General features: G+C 40.5%; 2 protein-coding genes across 4 annotated transcripts; one reads left to right on the top strand and one right to left on the bottom strand.

Moving 5' to 3' along the window:
* Positions 1 to 5,788: 5,788 nt before the first annotated feature.
* On the bottom strand, positions 5,789 to 8,659 carry c16h3orf38 (chromosome 16 C3orf38 homolog). Of its 2 annotated transcripts, XM_008328839.3 has the most exons (5): positions 8,457 to 8,659; positions 8,038 to 8,213; positions 7,380 to 7,612; positions 6,464 to 6,876; positions 5,789 to 6,375 (listed from the first exon to the last, which is right to left on the bottom strand). In XM_008328839.3, the coding sequence occupies exons 1-4, from the start codon at positions 8,581 to 8,583 to the stop codon at positions 6,510 to 6,512; spliced, it is 903 nt and encodes a 300-aa protein (XP_008327061.1). In that variant the 5' UTR covers positions 8,584 to 8,659; the 3' UTR covers positions 5,789 to 6,375; positions 6,464 to 6,509. The 2 variants fall into 2 exon arrangements, with proteins under 2 accessions (XP_008327061.1, XP_024919369.1); XM_025063601.1 differs by having other exon boundaries at positions 5,789 to 6,876.
* A 368-nt stretch (positions 8,660 to 9,027) lies between these two features.
* On the top strand, positions 9,028 to 14,533 carry LOC103392260 (uncharacterized). 2 transcript variants are annotated; one of them, XM_008328838.3, is made up of 12 exons: positions 9,028 to 9,145; positions 9,204 to 9,268; positions 9,894 to 10,133; positions 10,224 to 10,341; positions 11,105 to 11,257; positions 11,334 to 11,528; positions 12,553 to 12,626; positions 12,850 to 13,047; positions 13,150 to 13,287; positions 13,377 to 13,466; positions 13,561 to 13,704; positions 13,889 to 14,533. In XM_008328838.3, exons 3-12 carry the CDS (start codon positions 9,894 to 9,896, stop codon positions 14,015 to 14,017), a joined length of 1,479 nt encoding a protein of 492 aa, XP_008327060.1. In that variant the 5' UTR covers positions 9,028 to 9,145; positions 9,204 to 9,268; the 3' UTR covers positions 14,018 to 14,533. The 2 variants fall into 2 exon arrangements, with proteins under 2 accessions (XP_008327060.1, XP_024919368.1); XM_025063600.1 differs by having other exon boundaries at positions 9,891 to 10,133.
* Positions 14,534 to 16,320: the final 1,787 nt, after the last annotated feature.

Raw genomic sequence — 16,320 nt, 5'->3', positions numbered from 1 at the left:
GTTGCGGCTCATGTTTTTCTTGCCCTTCGGGAAATCGTATCTTTTGTGAACAATTAAATGTTTCGATGGGAGTTGTAAGTAGACGTGTCAGAGAAGACAGATCATATATTTTTGGAAGAACAGGAAAACAGATCATATATTTTTGGAAGAACAGGGGGAAAAAAAAGAAAGAAAAAACCCTGCATAAGATGGCAATTAATTTCACAGTCTTTCATGGTCTTCGTGTATTGTTCAAGGCTGACAGACATCAAACTGCTAACCCAGAACAAACGCTGCAGCCGCTGCACACCGCAGCTCTTCCAGGGAGCTATCAGTCAATGTGGCCTTCTGGGTAACAGATTTCTCTCTTTGACTTTGACCCCCCTCCATGTTCCACCCAACAGCTTACACCACCGCCTGTGTAATGTGGATTTTCAGCAACCGCAGAGTGGACGTGTGATCTGTGTTCACCGTCTGGACGTCTTTAAACAAATGTTTTCAAGATCATACATTAATGTGGGTCCTCAAACTTGTCCCATTACGGCGCATTCGCCACCCACTGGTATGGCATCGAGTCCTCTGTGAACCATTAAACCCAGTCCTAAAATATCTGAGCAAAAGGGGGGGAAGCAGGCAGTGAATTTAATAAACCAATACTGCTGTCTTGGGAATTCGCGTCCGGAGTGTTTTCATTTTCCCCGACTGAGGTCTGGTTCGCTAATTGGGTTACTTGGCCTCAGCGAGGAAGTTGTCAGGCTTCAGGGGTTTTTATTTGTTGCATGTTCATCACATCGCAGCCCAGGGCACACTGACCCTCAGTGTGACGCCCCCATGAGGCCCTTGAAGGTACAGCTGCTGGATGAGTCAGTCTGGAAGCCCTGCTTTCTCAGACAAACCCAGGTTGCGAGGTGATAGGGTGACAAGAGCCAAGAGGCCACGTAGCTTATTACGAAAGACTTTTACTGCTCCTCGGGTCGTCTACGTAGAGGGTGGGAGGTTGGAGCAGCCGTACCAACCAAGTCGGTCCTAACTTTTTGGATTAAAATCATGAGTTTGACAACACAAGGACAAAAAAATGTCACATGTAAACGTTCAACAATTGCTGCCTCTAGACCCGTCTTCTAAGAAATATAAATACTTTCTCTTAAAGTAAAAAAATCTGAAAGTGTCTTTTGTCCAATAACTACGGCTTTTTGTTGTATTACAACATTACACATTTAATATTTGTTCCATATACCATCTGTGGTATTGTTGAAAGTGGGTTATATTTTTTCTATGTTGATAAGAGGACAATAACTGTAGTTTTTTCCCTCTGATTGTTATCTATTGTTTGTAGAAATGCTATAAAAAAATGTGAGAACGTACGATAACAACATGCCCCAACGAACTGTTGTTGTTGTTGTTCAGTGGCTCTGAGCAAAATCTGTGGAGCTGCATGAACCCACGGCCACCCTCCTGGCCCAGTTTTGGGGATTTTACCAGATGTGGTCCACCTGCTGGGAGGACGACACTGACTTATGACCAGCGGGTCAGGGCATCTTTCTTCTTGTCCCTGCCTTATAAAGATAAAAACTGCCAGGGTGGAGACAGACACAGACCACAGCTGCTAATAGCATACACATGGACAGCTACTGACAACACAATGGATGCGTCCGCATCTGCGGATTCAATAATAAAGAATGTATTTTTGATTTTCGGATGCCAGATGTAGAGAAGGGAACCGTGCCCAGACAGACTAATATAGACGCCTGGATGCCTCTTCCCTCTTATTCTGAACAACAATGACAGTACGCTGCGGAACATGCTCAGACAGAGGAATCAGTTCAAAGAATGATGACTTATTCACACGTATATAATATACGCGACCTAATGTGCATGTATGTTTTATGCCTGCCCGTACTTGTGTGTACTGTATGTGTGTACGTTTCTGACTAAAGGCAGCTCCGGCGGTGGCGGCTTCCCGGGGAATTGAAATTAATGAGTGTAATCAGAAGCAAACAGCGAGCCAAGCAAGGGCAATTAATACAAGTAAGGCGAGCAGGGCTGCTGGTCTGCATGGCTGCAGCTAAAGAGATGAAGGATTAAGATGCAACCACAGGCAAACTCCACACACAGCAGATGTCCACGGAGGGAAGGAACTGGCATGAGCACCGTTCTGCCAAATGGCCACTTGGTCAGTGCGGCTCAATGCAGGCTGACAACCTCCTGGAATAATCCAGATAACACTATCTTCCCTGTTCAGTTTACAAGCCGAGCGGAGGCCCTCACCGAGGGGCCCCCGCACTTCAAACGAGTGGGACTCGCTGTGAAAAAACTGCACAGTGAAGCTTCTATGTGTGAAACACCGACAGAGGAATATAAAGAGATAAACAGAGAGGAAGAGTCCGGGGATGGGATTCGGTACATGCTAAACTCAAGTGCGCTTCTATGTGAGGGATTTTTTTTTTTTTTTTTTGTTACCTTCCATATTTGTCTGATTAAAACATCCGTTCAAAACAACCTTGCATTTCTTCAAGCGTATATTTTGGCTCCAGTGTAAATAAACACCACGAAGCCAGCCGCTCGCACAAAAGGGCTCTGCTTGTTGTTTTCTTTAATTGACACTAAACGAGAGTGTCACCGCCCAGGATCTTTTCACTCAGACCACGCTTTGTTGCCTTGAATGGCATTCGGTTCCCAAGCATTCTCGCATTTCCACTGTTTACGTGAGATAATGATGCATGTGTAAGGATACACCACCAGGCCAGAGAGACAGAGAGAGAGAGAGAGAGAGAGAGAGAGGGGCTGCCATGAACCCTGATTGTTGCCTTGTGGGTCTAAACCAATATATATATATACTTAAAAAAGAACAATGATGTCAGCTCAGCAGACGACTTCATGTATATGTGTATTCGATGAAAGCAACCGTATGCAAGGGTGAGTCGATAAGTTCTGAGATAGACAGTCGTTACAATTTCAAAAGGTGTCGTACTTTATCGACTTAAACATTTCGAGACACATCTCTCCGGCGTCTGTTTTGACATCTGCCTTAAACGGATTTCATCCACACCCTCCCCGCAGCCTTGATCAAGATCCATTTCATTTTTTTTTTCTTTCTTGTCCCAGAACCGACTGAACATTTGCAAGGAAATCAATGTTATATTTATAAGAAAGAAAAAGAAGCAGATTGTTATGTTTAAATTTCTCTTAAAACAATTTGACCTTTCCTCACTAGAACAACGCTGATTCTACACCTGGCTCAGTGCGGCTGATTCTTTTTTGTATCTTGTTAGGTCTCGAAAATGTAAATGAACCTCCGTCAGTTCGTATTCACTGTAAATGAATCGTTTTCATAACTCGCCTTGCCTTTTAGGAAACCGGTGACTTTGCAGAATGTCACACGACGACATCTGTCTCCACAGGTAGTAAAAAATAATGAACAGGCACGCACGGACATCAGAATTCAAAAAAGCTAATAAATGGCCTAACTGTAAGCTGCAGTTCAGCTGACTCCTCGGTAAACGATGAGGGTAGAATACAGAAATGTATACTGTGGCTTTCACACCAGGGCCAAATACGGTTGACCTCATTCTCTCCACCGCAAGTTATGTCAGTGTTTCCGAGCATTTCAGCGCAAAACTGGTCTGTGAAACGGTGCCGTTTGAAGGACGGAGTCCAACAAAGTGCCAAAACAACTCAGTCAATCTCTGATTGAATTCTTCTGCTAACGTGTTTTGTCAGCAGGGGAAAATATCAGTGGCCAATGATTGATTCGCTTCCCTTGCATAAATCCTCTCCTTTATTGAGCCGAAAGTGCAGACGGTTGGAGAGTATTGTGTTAAAGCTGTCTCTGAGAGCGTCACAGTACAGATAAATTACTGACACTTCAATAACTTCTGAATTACGTGCTCTTGTGCTGTTGAAAGGCAACAGTTTAAAGTGTCTCTCTTTTTGAAGTCCATTAATTTAATGGAGGACAATTCAAACCTGAAGGAATTTACAGTTTGCTTGTGGCTGTGGCCGGAAAGAAATTGCTCAATAACATCAGCTCACTCATACTGCTCTTAGTATTTGACGAGTTTCTTCACGTAATCGTGTTGAAAGGATTTTTTTTTTTTTTTACCCATCGTTTATATTGCAAACGTTGACGTTCTTTTGTCTGGTGTAGCACGCCTGCCCTCTTCTGGCCTTTTGCTGTCATGAGGTCAAGTCACGTTGGGACGCATTTAACTGTGTAGCCCAATTATGTTTAAATCGGACCATTTGGGGAAGTTTATTAACTCACTATTGTTTTTAAAATCGATCAATTGAAACATAAATGTATCTTCAGGTTCATTAATTTAACTGAAGGTCATTATTGGGATTGAAATGCTGTTTCACGTCGTAGTGTCTTCCATGATGTTCGTCCTCTATTGTGGAGCATTTCCGGTGTACAGTCGGACCGACTTCCCTCAAGTGACGTCACATGAGACGCCCATTCAGGCCTTAAACTTCAGAAGGGAAGATAATATAAAAGGATAGCATTGCTTTGAAAAAATAATAATTCTAAATTAATCATTAGTTCAATCTATATTCAACAAACGGAAATTAAATTAAATATTACAAATAACTAGTTTAACGTAAGTAAAATAACTTTGTTTGATGTTAGCGAGATAGCGTTAGATAGCATTAGCGAGATAATCAAACAGTCCTGGGAATTCGGACATTGGCTTCATTAATCATACACTGTATTTAACTGGGGGTCAGCGGTGGCTTGCTTGTCCCACCTTTGAGCACCCCATGTCCGAATAGTTGTTGGTTCGAATCCCAGCCTTGGGAGAGATTTGGCATTGACATTGATGTCAAGGAAGAAGTGGAAACTTTTGATACTTAAAGCAACAGTTTCCATGGATTCAGACTCAAATGCCGTTAGCGTGTTTCTTTATGGGAAACACACTTCCCTATTAGAGAACGGCACGATTAAAGGTGGAGGAGACGGGGTTTCATCTGAGGCAAAACCATCACCAGACGCTGCTGCAGTGGGTTTTTCTTTTTTTTTAACCATGCGTCAGAGCTGCACTTGAGGCCAGAAACCGCCCATTAAAACACAGAGAAGCCAAGTGCCATAAAGACAGGAGGCAGCTAGCTTGTTATTATTCTTTCTGAGAGGTGAACAGGCTGAGATCAATGGCTGCAGTGGTTTTACCTCACCACAAATATGGCCGTGCAGCGCCGACCCATACAGTCACAGATATTAACTGTTCCAGAGGCCTTTGAAAATGGCTGCCAAGAATAATTTCCCACATGTAACATTTCCCGCTAAAGCCGCAGAGTAGTACTGGCACAGACTGTACCCGACCAGAGCCTAAATGCCCAGACTGGGATGACAGAGAGGAATCAATGGAAAAATCAGAGCCGCTGTATTAATGAGGAGTTCAATTTGGAGATTTGAACTCTGTTGTGGTTAAATTATTGGGATTTCTCACATTGAATTGTTAGAATATGGTGAGAATACTTTTTGTTAAGAATTAACATTTCAGTTGACGGGAAATGACTGAGCCGCAGCCTCTGATTGGTCGTTACTCAGCTCAAACTAACATCATGTGTAAATGATAAATAAACCAATCAGAACACGACTCTTATTTTAAACCTTCTGAAATTGGTTTGAATTTTTTTAATTAACAACAGCGACCGATTACTGCCACAGTGATTCAGTTACATCACAGGAACTGGCCAATAAAATATATCCTTTCTACAAAAATAAAATCATCCCATAGCACATCTTGATTCCACTGTTTGTAAATGTAATGTGTTTGTAAAATGGCCTGGATTGGACAAAGACAAGACAGTATTCATGACAATTATTATTATTATTTCTACAGCAGCTTCAAACAGAACACATGTTGAACTCTTTACTCTTTTACCATTATGCCTAAATTATCTGGATGTGGCAAAAATAAACTGTAAATCAGACACATTAACATTTTTAGAAACACATGATGAAATGTTAGAGACTCAACCCATTTGAGCATGGACATAATGACAGCAAAAGGCAAGAGGTGAAATAATTATTGACTTGTTAAACTTCATGAACAAGACTTGTGTGTGAACTCAATAAAAACCATGTAATTGTATCTTATATCACATCTTCACCTTTCACTTTCAATGACAAAACAAACGTGGAACATTTTTCCTCATACTTTGGTCAGCAGCAGCTGTAGATAAAGTCCGACATCCCGATAAAACACACAGGCACAAATTATGATGTCATAGATATATTTGGTACTTATTTATAAGTGCATGTCTGAATAATACATAATAGTCTGTTTTACAAAATTTACAGGCAAACAAAGCAGTAAGACTTTACATCAAGGTACAACATAATTAAAGTATAATGTTAACAACAACAACAACAACCAGCTGCAGAGACCTTATCTTCTGCAAAGTAGAACAAAAAACATTTTACATTTGACCATGTTACAAAAACAGTAAACATGTTGTTATATATCTAGGAGCACCCACTTACCTGTGCAACGAGTCCTGACTGATGTGGAAAAGAGATTCTAGTGTCATCAGCTGCAGAGAAACTGTAGTTCACTGGAGCTGTAAGTCAAAGCAGGCGCTGCCACCTCTGTCCCGGGCAGAGCGTCCTGCGCTCTAATCTTCAGGTCAATAACCTTTATCTTCCAGCTGTTCTTTTCCAAGGGGGAACGGATTAGGCCACATATTTGCTCAAATACGCCCAGACAGACCGAACCTCTGTGAATGGTACCGGCCACAGCAACCAGCACCAGGCCATGAGGGGACATGAGGGCCCTGAGACCGTGGGGCTCCAGGTTTGGGCTGAGGAGGAGGCGTTCCTCCTTGGTTAAGGCTAGTAGCCGAAGGCTAACTAAATCAGCACCGATGAACTCATCCTGCGTCTGTTCGCTGCCAGTTCTGAGGAGAAACAGACCCCGTCAGCATCTGGGTTCTTTTTTAAACAGCTAACTGTAACTTTGTGAGAGCCGTTACTGTAACTGTGACCATTTAACATATAATAATAAACAATAGGTTTGACAGACATGGTTGAGATAGAGCTTATTGTATTGATAAAAACTTAATATTTCTGACTACAATGTATTTGTATTTTGCTCAATACATCCTAGAAATTGTTATTTACTCTATATATTTAATTACACACACAATTATTGTCATACTCCTATATAAAATTGTTTGATATTTACAACACATTAATGGCAGAGTATACTTTAACTTAACTGAAATATTTGAATTGATCATTAGAAAACTAAAAAAAAATAAGACTAGTTAAATTAACGTAAAGTATAAATGAAAACTGATCAACGTTAAATTATATTACACAACACTGTGGTGTATATTTACAAACACTATCTCTAATAACATTAAGTTAATGAGTTATTCATATTCAACTTTTATGTTACCTCGAGAGAAGGTGCAGCTTTACGTCAGGCCAGAAGTGCTGCGGTCCCCAGTCTTCAGGCTGCTGGCCCAGTGATGGGTTCTGACTGTTCAGGAGTTGAAAGAACCACTGGCAAAACTGCTGACCAAGGACCTGCGGGTCAAAGCCCACCTCAACCACGTTTGCAGATACGTCTGTGGGTTGTTTATGTAGTATCCCTTTCTTCTCTTCTTGAGAGGATTTGTCACTAACAACCTTAGAAAAAATAAGTTGATAAACAAGCTGCCATCGTGGTCCAGTTACACGCTTTGTTTGTTAGTAGATTTTAAGGGGATTAAGAGTATTTCCTCCTTCGGTGTGTGTCATGTATTGACAATGGGTTAGTAAGAAGTAAGTTAGTAGAGTACAAGTAAGTTTATAAAGATTACTGTTGTTAAATATAATTAATTTAAATAAACTAATTGATAGGTTATGTTTGCACATAATAAGGAAATAAGAAAAATATTTGCATAAGGAATATCAAGCCAATAAAATAACAAGCAATCTGAAAGTAAAGACTCTCCAAATGTAATACTTTTTTCAAAAGACTATTCATTCAAAGTTAATTCACAGTCAGAGTGTGAATGGTGGTCCAGAGACTACCATTCACACTCACATCCACAACACTAGAAGAAACCGACCTTTCCCGACGACCAAAGTTCCAGAGTCCTCTTCACCAGCTGGTGCTTCTCACTGTTCGGGGGCATCACGACCCCCTGATTGACCAGGTACTTAAAAATAAGGTCACGCTGAACCTTCTTCCTTCGTAGGAACTCCTCAGCATTTTTACTGAAGGAGAGAATTGTTTCCACTGCCTCTGTAAAAACAGAAGAACAAGTTTTGTCATATTGACGTTTAACAATGTCAACACTTGAATATAGCAAAAAAGAAAAAAAACGCTCGTTTTGGAGAATGATTTACTTCCCCCTGTTTAACATATTATATAGTTAACATATTTATTATGTTCAACATCAGATTTAAGGTAATAGAACATCTAAATAGGATATAGCAAAACATATTAGCTCCGCTGCCTTTTTACGTTTGATGAATACATTCCTACCTGTTGTGTTTTCAACAACTATCAACTTATTTGTGACGGTGTCGGTGAGTGAGTGTACGTCTGCCGCGGACATAAGCGTAAGTATCGTGGCACAGCCGGTGCGTTCTGTTTCCGACAATCCTGACATGTTTTATGCCATAAAAGTTTTGCTCCTCCATATAAGTCCCACCATTAAACACAACGTACAAGGAACAAGAACAGTGGGAAAACTGTTCCGAGCAGAGGACCCGTGTTGCGTTTTCAGATGTAGGACATGTTACAGTCGTTGGTGCGTCGCAAACTATAAAAAAAATTAAAATTGAATCATATTGAAATTAAAATAGAATAAAATTAGCAAAACAATGGCGAACTCGTTTTTGTGTATGGCAAACATGAAGAGAGTGGACTAAAAACGTCAAACACGTATGAAAACATACAATAGCGACCTAAAGATAATTTTAAAAATGATTAATCTTACTCTGCTCTAATTGAGAGTACAATTAAATTAGTAAAGGACATTAACATAATGTCTTAATAAAGAACGAGGTCCAACTAGGCTATAAGGCGCTAAAATGTTAACAATGTTATTTTTGTATTCAATTTTACGGGGGTCACTGAAGGCGCCATTAGGCATCCGCTATGACGCAGAATGTAACATCATAACCTACACAATCCTGCTCAGCGGTGATAACAGTACCGTCAGTGTAGCTGTTTATCGTCATTTACACGCGATCAGTTTCAGCCTGTATTAGCAGCAGCAGGTATGAGGAGTTATTTAGTCACAATACTCTAATTATCAGGACGAAGAGAATCTGTTTTGTTATTTAAAAGAGGTAAGAAAACGCCGCACTTTTACATCTATTCTATATTTAGACATATCGCATATCGGGTCTTGAGTTAAGCAATGACTCATTTATACATATGTATTATTTTTGACTCTTTAATATTGCGAGCGGTAGTATTTCAACTAATCCACACTGCTGACATGTGTTATCTGTTTAACCTTAAACACGAAACCTTGAACATTCTTTCCAAAGTGTCAGTTAGTTTATGTAATATTATTCCTGTTTCGTTACTTTGCTCGGACTTTACAACCTTACAACTTCGACTTTATCAGGCATATTGTTTCCCTAACTAACTATAAAGAAACTTCAGCAAAGGAAGATAATTGTCTGACAGCGTTTACCATCTTATCTTTGTGGCTTAAACAACATTTATTCTTGTCGGGAATATATCGCAACAAAGAAGTGAGTGTGGAGGGAAGTAAATACAGTGTTGTAAGTGTAACAAAAAGAGTTTATGACTTCCTTATTGTGATGTCACAGTGGGTCAATAAAGAGTTTGAATTGCAGCAAACCAATCTTTACAGCTGTAAAAAGCTGTATCTTAATCTCAAGGACAAGATTTCAGTGTTTGTCTTTATATTCTTGTATGTATGTGTTCTCATCATTGCTGCAGATGGAGGACTCTGTCGGCAGAGCTCTGGGTCGAGTGACTGTGTACTCCATCCAGGGCTGCCCACACTGTTTACAAGCTAAGGCCACTCTTGGGCGTTTAGAAGTGCCAGTATGTGAGGTGGACCTGGGCAGGCATCCGGAGCTGAGGGCCACAGTCAAGGAGCTAACAGGGCGCAGCACAGTTCCTCAGATATTCTTCAACAGTGTACATGTGGGGGGAAACGATGACCTGCAGAAATTGGTGAGGAGCTGAACGACACAGAATAGTTTCCACATCTCCTATCATCTAAACCTGTGTCTAAGCCTGTACACTTTCCTCGCTCTTTCTCAGGCTCCTGAGGAGCTTCAGAGACTGGTGAGGTTGGTCAGAGAGGAGGCTCTACCAGCTGACGCTCCACCTTTACCAGAAGAGAACCAGTCAGAGGACGGTGCTGACGACACCAGTGGAGGTGAGACCAGTTTTTACACCGCAGGTTATTTACATACTATGTATATTAGTGTGTTGTACTATTTGGTTGCTGGTTAGTTTTGCGTTGCTACTTAGAATGTAGCTCAGAGATTCATTGTACTGCTGTAGAGTGGAAAGAAATTATGATGCTTTCAAAATTTGAAAAAAAAAAAACATTTTTGTAAGTGATTGAATCAGTGATATATCGGTGATAAAACTGTACATGGACCTATCTGGATGACACCATTATCTCCTGTTGCTATAGCTAGGTGAGAGAATTGATACAGGCAACGCTGTCCTCTGGGTGATACACAAGCCTTACCTGGAGTACCTCATTATGCAGTGCTGTTTGTGATCCTAAGATCCTTAATTGTAAACAGTTTTTTTCCCTCCTGAGGTACAGATGAATAGCATTTCATGGAGAAATAAGAAATAAGTGCATTGTTAGCGTATTATTGTCAACAACATCAAGATGAAGTAGCAGAGTATAAATTGCTGCCTTTGGGCAGTGGCCACATCAAACTGTAATTTAAGCTCCTGCTGCCACAGTAACACAGTTGACAATGGGTGTGATAGAGCAGTAGCTAAAGATAAAAAAAAAACTCTGTTCGCTCGTGTACATTTTATAGCCTCAACCTCATACAACATATTATTTTTTTTTATTACAAAATACAAATATGGAACATTTCCGCGCTGCTGCGAGAGCTGACGTCTTTGTTTTACTTTGTGTACATGTGTGGCTTGGCATTTCCCTGCTCCCGTAGAGTTCATGTGTGAAAGAGATGAATTGGCCGACCTGGTGCAGGACCTCAAAGACGGTAATGTGATTGGCTGTCAAAGGAAGGGGCTGGTTTTGTATAAAAAGAGCTTCTCAGGCAGTCAGCTGGTTGAATGGCTGCAGAAAGAGAAGGGCATGGGTAAGTAAGAACCGAGAGCCCTGAATGTAACTGATTAAAAGATGTGCTCTACTCACTGTGGCCGTGTGTGTGGTAGCCAAGGCCGAGGCCTGTACCACTGGACAGGCATTGTTGCAGAAGAAGTACATGGTCAGTGTCCATGACAGTGAGCGGCAGGATGGGAGTTTTGGAGGAGGAAAAAACTCCTTGGACACACTTTACAGGCTGCTGGAGGATGACCCTCATTCAGCCCTGAATGCGGGACAGACTGCGGGCTGTGCCCTGATGCAGGGTAGGTCAGGACTGGACCGGGTCTTCTCAAGCTTCTTCTGGTCTAACTACTGTCTCTTTTGGCTGCCGGCTTTTGAGCTTGCTTGGGCTTTTTGTAACGTAACCGTCAGTGTTGTGGTACCAAGAGCTGTAACATGGCTTAATCACAGATGGATTTATTAATATTCCATTAGCTGCTCCAGCCATCTGTATGGAACCACAGGTGTCATCAGTGTCAGCTGTCAATTCAGGGAGTGTCTGTATATAAATATATGAGTGACATGATTAGATGTGGAGATGTGTGTGTAGAGTGTGACTGGAGCAGTAGGTAATGGACATTTTCAGTGTCAAAAGTGAGTGACTTGTTACATAAAGTTCGGCTTTAATTAGTTAATTTCATTAATATCCATCAATCATTACCTCCCCTCTTCCCCCCATATCAGAAAGCAGTTTCTACCTGCATCTAACCTGCTGCTTTTCAGATGCTATTTTGTCACATTTTGGGCCGTGTTTGAGTGTTTAGCTTTAGCATGCTAACATCAAAACAACATGGAATAAAGTGGTGTCATGAGGTAATTTTCACAAACATAATTGTGTGCCTTCATTGAGTCATAATTTCCATTTTGGAAATGCCTTCATTGAGTCATAATTTCCATTTTCATGTTATAGTATTTGCTTAGATTTTAAACTTTAACACGAATATAAGAAAATCTCAAGTCAGCAATTTTGTGGGTTTTGTTTTGTTTTTTTGCTGCAGCTGTGATTCCATCTTTCTTTGTGTTTTTACTTTTTATTTTTAAATTTGCTTTCAACTCCTTGTGGTGATGGTGGTGAGGTGCTGTAAATGGCCTGTCTGTATTTGTGTGTGCCGTCAGTGTGACTAACAAGCTTCACTGTGCTGTTGTTCCAACCACATTTGTTCTGGGTGTGCTCACTTTGTCATGGCTAACACCTCATTACGTCACAGGGGTTTGTTGGTTTGTTTCCTAACGTTGATCTCATCTGTACGGCGTGAATCACTGACTCTCTGCTCGTCTCCCTCTCAGCCGCTGAAGTTTCTCTTCTTTTGCGGGAGATGATTCTGAAACTCTTCTCTGATCACCTCTCTGCTGATGGCAAGGTAATAAATAGTACCACTGACTGTGGATGAGTTTTAAACACACTGCATGTTTTCACATGTGCAATGTTATATGTTTATGCATGAATTTAGGTGTTGGGAGAAAACAAAAATAGCAGTATATAACAACACATCGTATCGTTGCCCGTGTATTGCGATACGTGTGGTATCGCAATACACGTATGAGTGTACAGTACAGTGTGTGCCTTATGTATGTGGCCCACAGTCAGTGGACTACAAGGGCATGTCCTCAGACCCAGTGTTCGAGCGCTACTGTGATTTAGCCATTCAGCTCCAGAGGGTGGAGCTACTTTCACTGAGCCGGGAGGAGAAACTGGCCTTCTTCATCAACATCTACAACGCTCTGGTCATCCACGGGGCCCTGCGCCTGGGGGCCCCCACCAACATGTGGCAAAGATACAGAGTAAGAGCGCTATATATACATATAAATATATATATATAGTTGTATAATTGTAGTTCATTAGAAAGGATAACCTTAAATAAATGTCTCTTTGTCCTTCTGTAGTTCTTCAACTATGTCAGCTACCTGATTGGTGGAGAAGTGTTCACATTGCAGGACATTGAGAACGGCGTATTGAGGGGGAACAAAAAAGGTATCGCGCAGCTTCGAAAGCCCTTCTCCAAGTCAGACCCACGGCTACAGGTATGCAAGATTGTTTACATTTTTTTTCCATTTATGACAATTCGTTTTTAGGAAAAACACTAAATTTCACTACCTTTGTTGTCCACCAGATGGCACTCCCTCAGCCTGAGCCCCTCATTCACTTTGCCTTAAACTGTGGAGCGAAGGGCTGCCCACCTATTAAAACATACACACCACAGGTCAGTGCACCTCATCATCACCTCACTGTTTTATACTGTGTGTTCTGAGATTCTGAACCCGTGAGGTCACGTGTGATCCTTTAATCCGTCTCAGGACATCGACAGCCAGCTTCGCACAGCAGCCCAGGCTTTCCTGGAGAACGATGACGGCTGTGTGGTGGATTCTGGGAACGGGGAAGTGAAACTCAGTCAAATATTTAAGTGGTACAAGGCTGACTTTGGAGGCACTGACGAAAGTGTAGGTTTAGCACCACCTACCTGAACTCTAAATGCAGACCATAATAATCTCTTTTTTCAATGACACAAAAATATTTAAACATAAACTTACCGGGGTTCATTGCAAGTTCCACCAAACAAAGATTCTACATCCGACCCAGTTGTTGAGTTCATACTCTTTATATTTTTTCTCCTCTTGTTTGTAGCTGCTAAAATGGGTGCTGGAGCACATGAGTGACTCACCGAAGAAGACCAGCCTGCAGGGGGTTCTGTCTGCTGGGAAAACCAAAGTCACCTTCCTGCCCTACGACTGGAGTTCTAATGGCGCCCACTGAGATGAAACTTTGGAAAAAAAACAACGCAGCTGCTCTTTTTCTACACCAGTTGTTCTCAAACACCATGCACCACCTCCGAAAACGTTAGTCTCTCCAAGTACCGTGCAATCAGGCAGCGCTACACCTTTCATTTAATTTTTAAAAACACACAAACATGTTTTTGCCATTTTGTGAGCACTATAAAGACACATTCCTTAGCCAATCACATAGTCTTAATCCATACACTACTCTAATCTGACCTTAATTGTAATCCTAACTTCATATTAAATCCTTAGCCTCAAAGTAGCTTTTCCCTCAGCAGGGAACTGTAAAATGTCTTAACAAGATTGGATTCCCCCAAATGGCAAAATACCGAGCATAGGTACCACCAGTGGTACGCGCACCATAGTTTTGGGTCCACTGTTCTATCTTATGTCCTTTTGAACTTTTTCACTGGCTACAACAGCTCCATCAGTCAACAGTGGTTGGTTCATTAACTACAGTGCAAATATTTATTATGTAAAAAAAAAAAAAAAATGTAAATCCAAAGAAGTAGGATGTGTTTACACTTTACTACTGAAACAAACCAGATTGGCTCTTGTTCATATTCTGAGCCGGTTTACTGTAATCCCCGTAACAGCCATGTTAAGAAGTAATTTATATATATATATATATAACAGCGGTTCATTTATCTCTTCAGTAACAGCAACAGGTTAATGACGATTTATATAACGATAAACCATTTAAATGACTTTAAGTCGAAGTTAATATATCAATATGTATATTTATTTAAATATATTGAAATTATCACGACAGTTCCAATCATTACGTTAGCTTTAAAATATATACAGTATAAAATCCAAACGTCAGTTAACCGTATTTCAGGCGTTATCCTTGACTGCTACGTCACCAACTCAGGACCCAAAGTTCAACTCCACATCTCCTGTTTGGAATGAAGAGAAAATCCTCTCAACAAAACAACAACAAGCCATATCCAAACACGTGAGTCGACGAAATCGACACACGAAGTCGACTTTTATTTACACTAACATATCCAAACACGTGAGTCGACGAAACTTTTATTTACACTACGATTTTCCAGTGAATGTTGTCAGTTCTTCGTCCCAGAATCCATGCTGCCTTCAGGTGCAATTCAAATAGAATTTCTTAACGAGTGAAACGGAAACTAAGTACATTTGACGGCTTTTGTTATTGTTAACGCTGACCTGCAACTTCAGCTAAAACCACATTAAAGATGTTAAGTCCCGTGTGTACCCGATGAATATTCCAAACATGTTAAAATAACCGCGACCGGGTTTGGTTCAACTTCCGTCCCTTTAGCACTTTTGCAGATTCGTGTGTTTAACCCTCATCATCCAATCAGGTTCGTTCAAGCTAACTGCGCACCTGTTTCCACAACTGGTGCGGACTAGTCCAGGTGGGAATTGTGGGTAAAATTTAAATCTAAAAAAATAATAATCTTAAAGTGTATAGACTATTATTCAATATCCGAATTCTCCAAGACATGAGCTCAGCGAGGACAAAAAGCCTAGATAATTATATAAAAAAAAGTAAAATAAAAAATTAATATAATTATATCCCTAACATCAAATATATGCATTTTGTACACTTAAACATTGACTTTATGTTAACTGTGATGGTACTTAAAGGCAGCATTAAAAACACACACTATGTTCCTGTTCAGGAGACATTCAAATGTGATTATTTAATATCTATATTTTCTTGTGTGAAACACACTTTTCGTGTTTACAACTGCTTTGTACTTTGAAATGTTAACAATCTGAAAATACTTAACTGTTCATTTGATCAAGTTTGTCCAGCATGTGTGCAAGAAATCCACTTTATCGCTCAAATGTAGCCGAGACGGTTTCTATTTAACCAGATATACAGTGCACAGAACCTTTTTCTGCCTTTTTATTTTTATTACTTTTTTATTTTTTAATTTCATTACATTTCACCTAGCCTTAAAACATTTGTGGGAATATATTTAACACCTGATGCATCATTTCGGTATGTGACGCCGACAAATTACTGGTTTGTTTATGCTTATAACAGACTTGATCTCAGGTGAAATGATAACATGAAGTGAGAAAATATTGAAGTCTTCCCTGTTCCGCAGCATGTTGTCAGCTTTTAGCTAAAATCCTGTAAATGTCACGTTTGACTTTTAGCTGCATCTTTCCGTTAGCATGTTAATGCGTCATACTTGCTGCATGTTGTACTGTGAACACCTCCTGTTCTGCACCTGTTCGTTTTATGCATGTTGTCAGGAATGGCAAAAAAAAATTAACAAATTCTAACAA

This window comes from Cynoglossus semilaevis, chromosome 16, assembly GCF_000523025.1.
Source record: "Cynoglossus semilaevis isolate Cse_v1.0 chromosome 16, Cse_v1.0, whole genome shotgun sequence".
In the NCBI taxonomy this organism is placed as follows: domain Eukaryota; kingdom Metazoa; phylum Chordata; class Actinopteri; order Pleuronectiformes; family Cynoglossidae; genus Cynoglossus; species Cynoglossus semilaevis.
The sequence above is the reverse complement of the archived record's forward strand: the minus strand, read 5'-3'. Positions and strand labels throughout refer to the sequence as shown.

Bases quoted from the DNA above. Each gene is read 5' to 3' on its own strand.
- c16h3orf38 (XM_025063601.1), bottom strand. From the start codon at position 8,583: ATGTCAGGATTGTCGGAAACAGAACGCACCGGCTGTGCCACGATACTT. The intron at 8,214-8,456 runs GTAGGAATGTAT...CTGTTTTTACAG, and splicing joins AGTTGTTGAAAACACAACAG to AGGCAGTGGAAACAATTCTC. The intron at 7,613-8,037 runs GTCGGTTTCTTC...ATTTTTTCTAAG, and splicing joins AACTTTGGTCGTCGGGAAAG to GTTGTTAGTGACAAATCCTC.
- LOC103392260 (XM_008328838.3), top strand. From the start codon at position 9,894: ATGGAGGACTCTGTCGGCAGAGCTCTGGGTCGAGTGACTGTGTACTCC. The intron at 10,342-11,104 runs GTGAGACCAGTT...CTGCTCCCGTAG, and splicing joins TGCTGACGACACCAGTGGAG to AGTTCATGTGTGAAAGAGAT. The intron at 13,288-13,376 runs GTATGCAAGATT...GTTGTCCACCAG, and splicing joins AGTCAGACCCACGGCTACAG to ATGGCACTCCCTCAGCCTGA.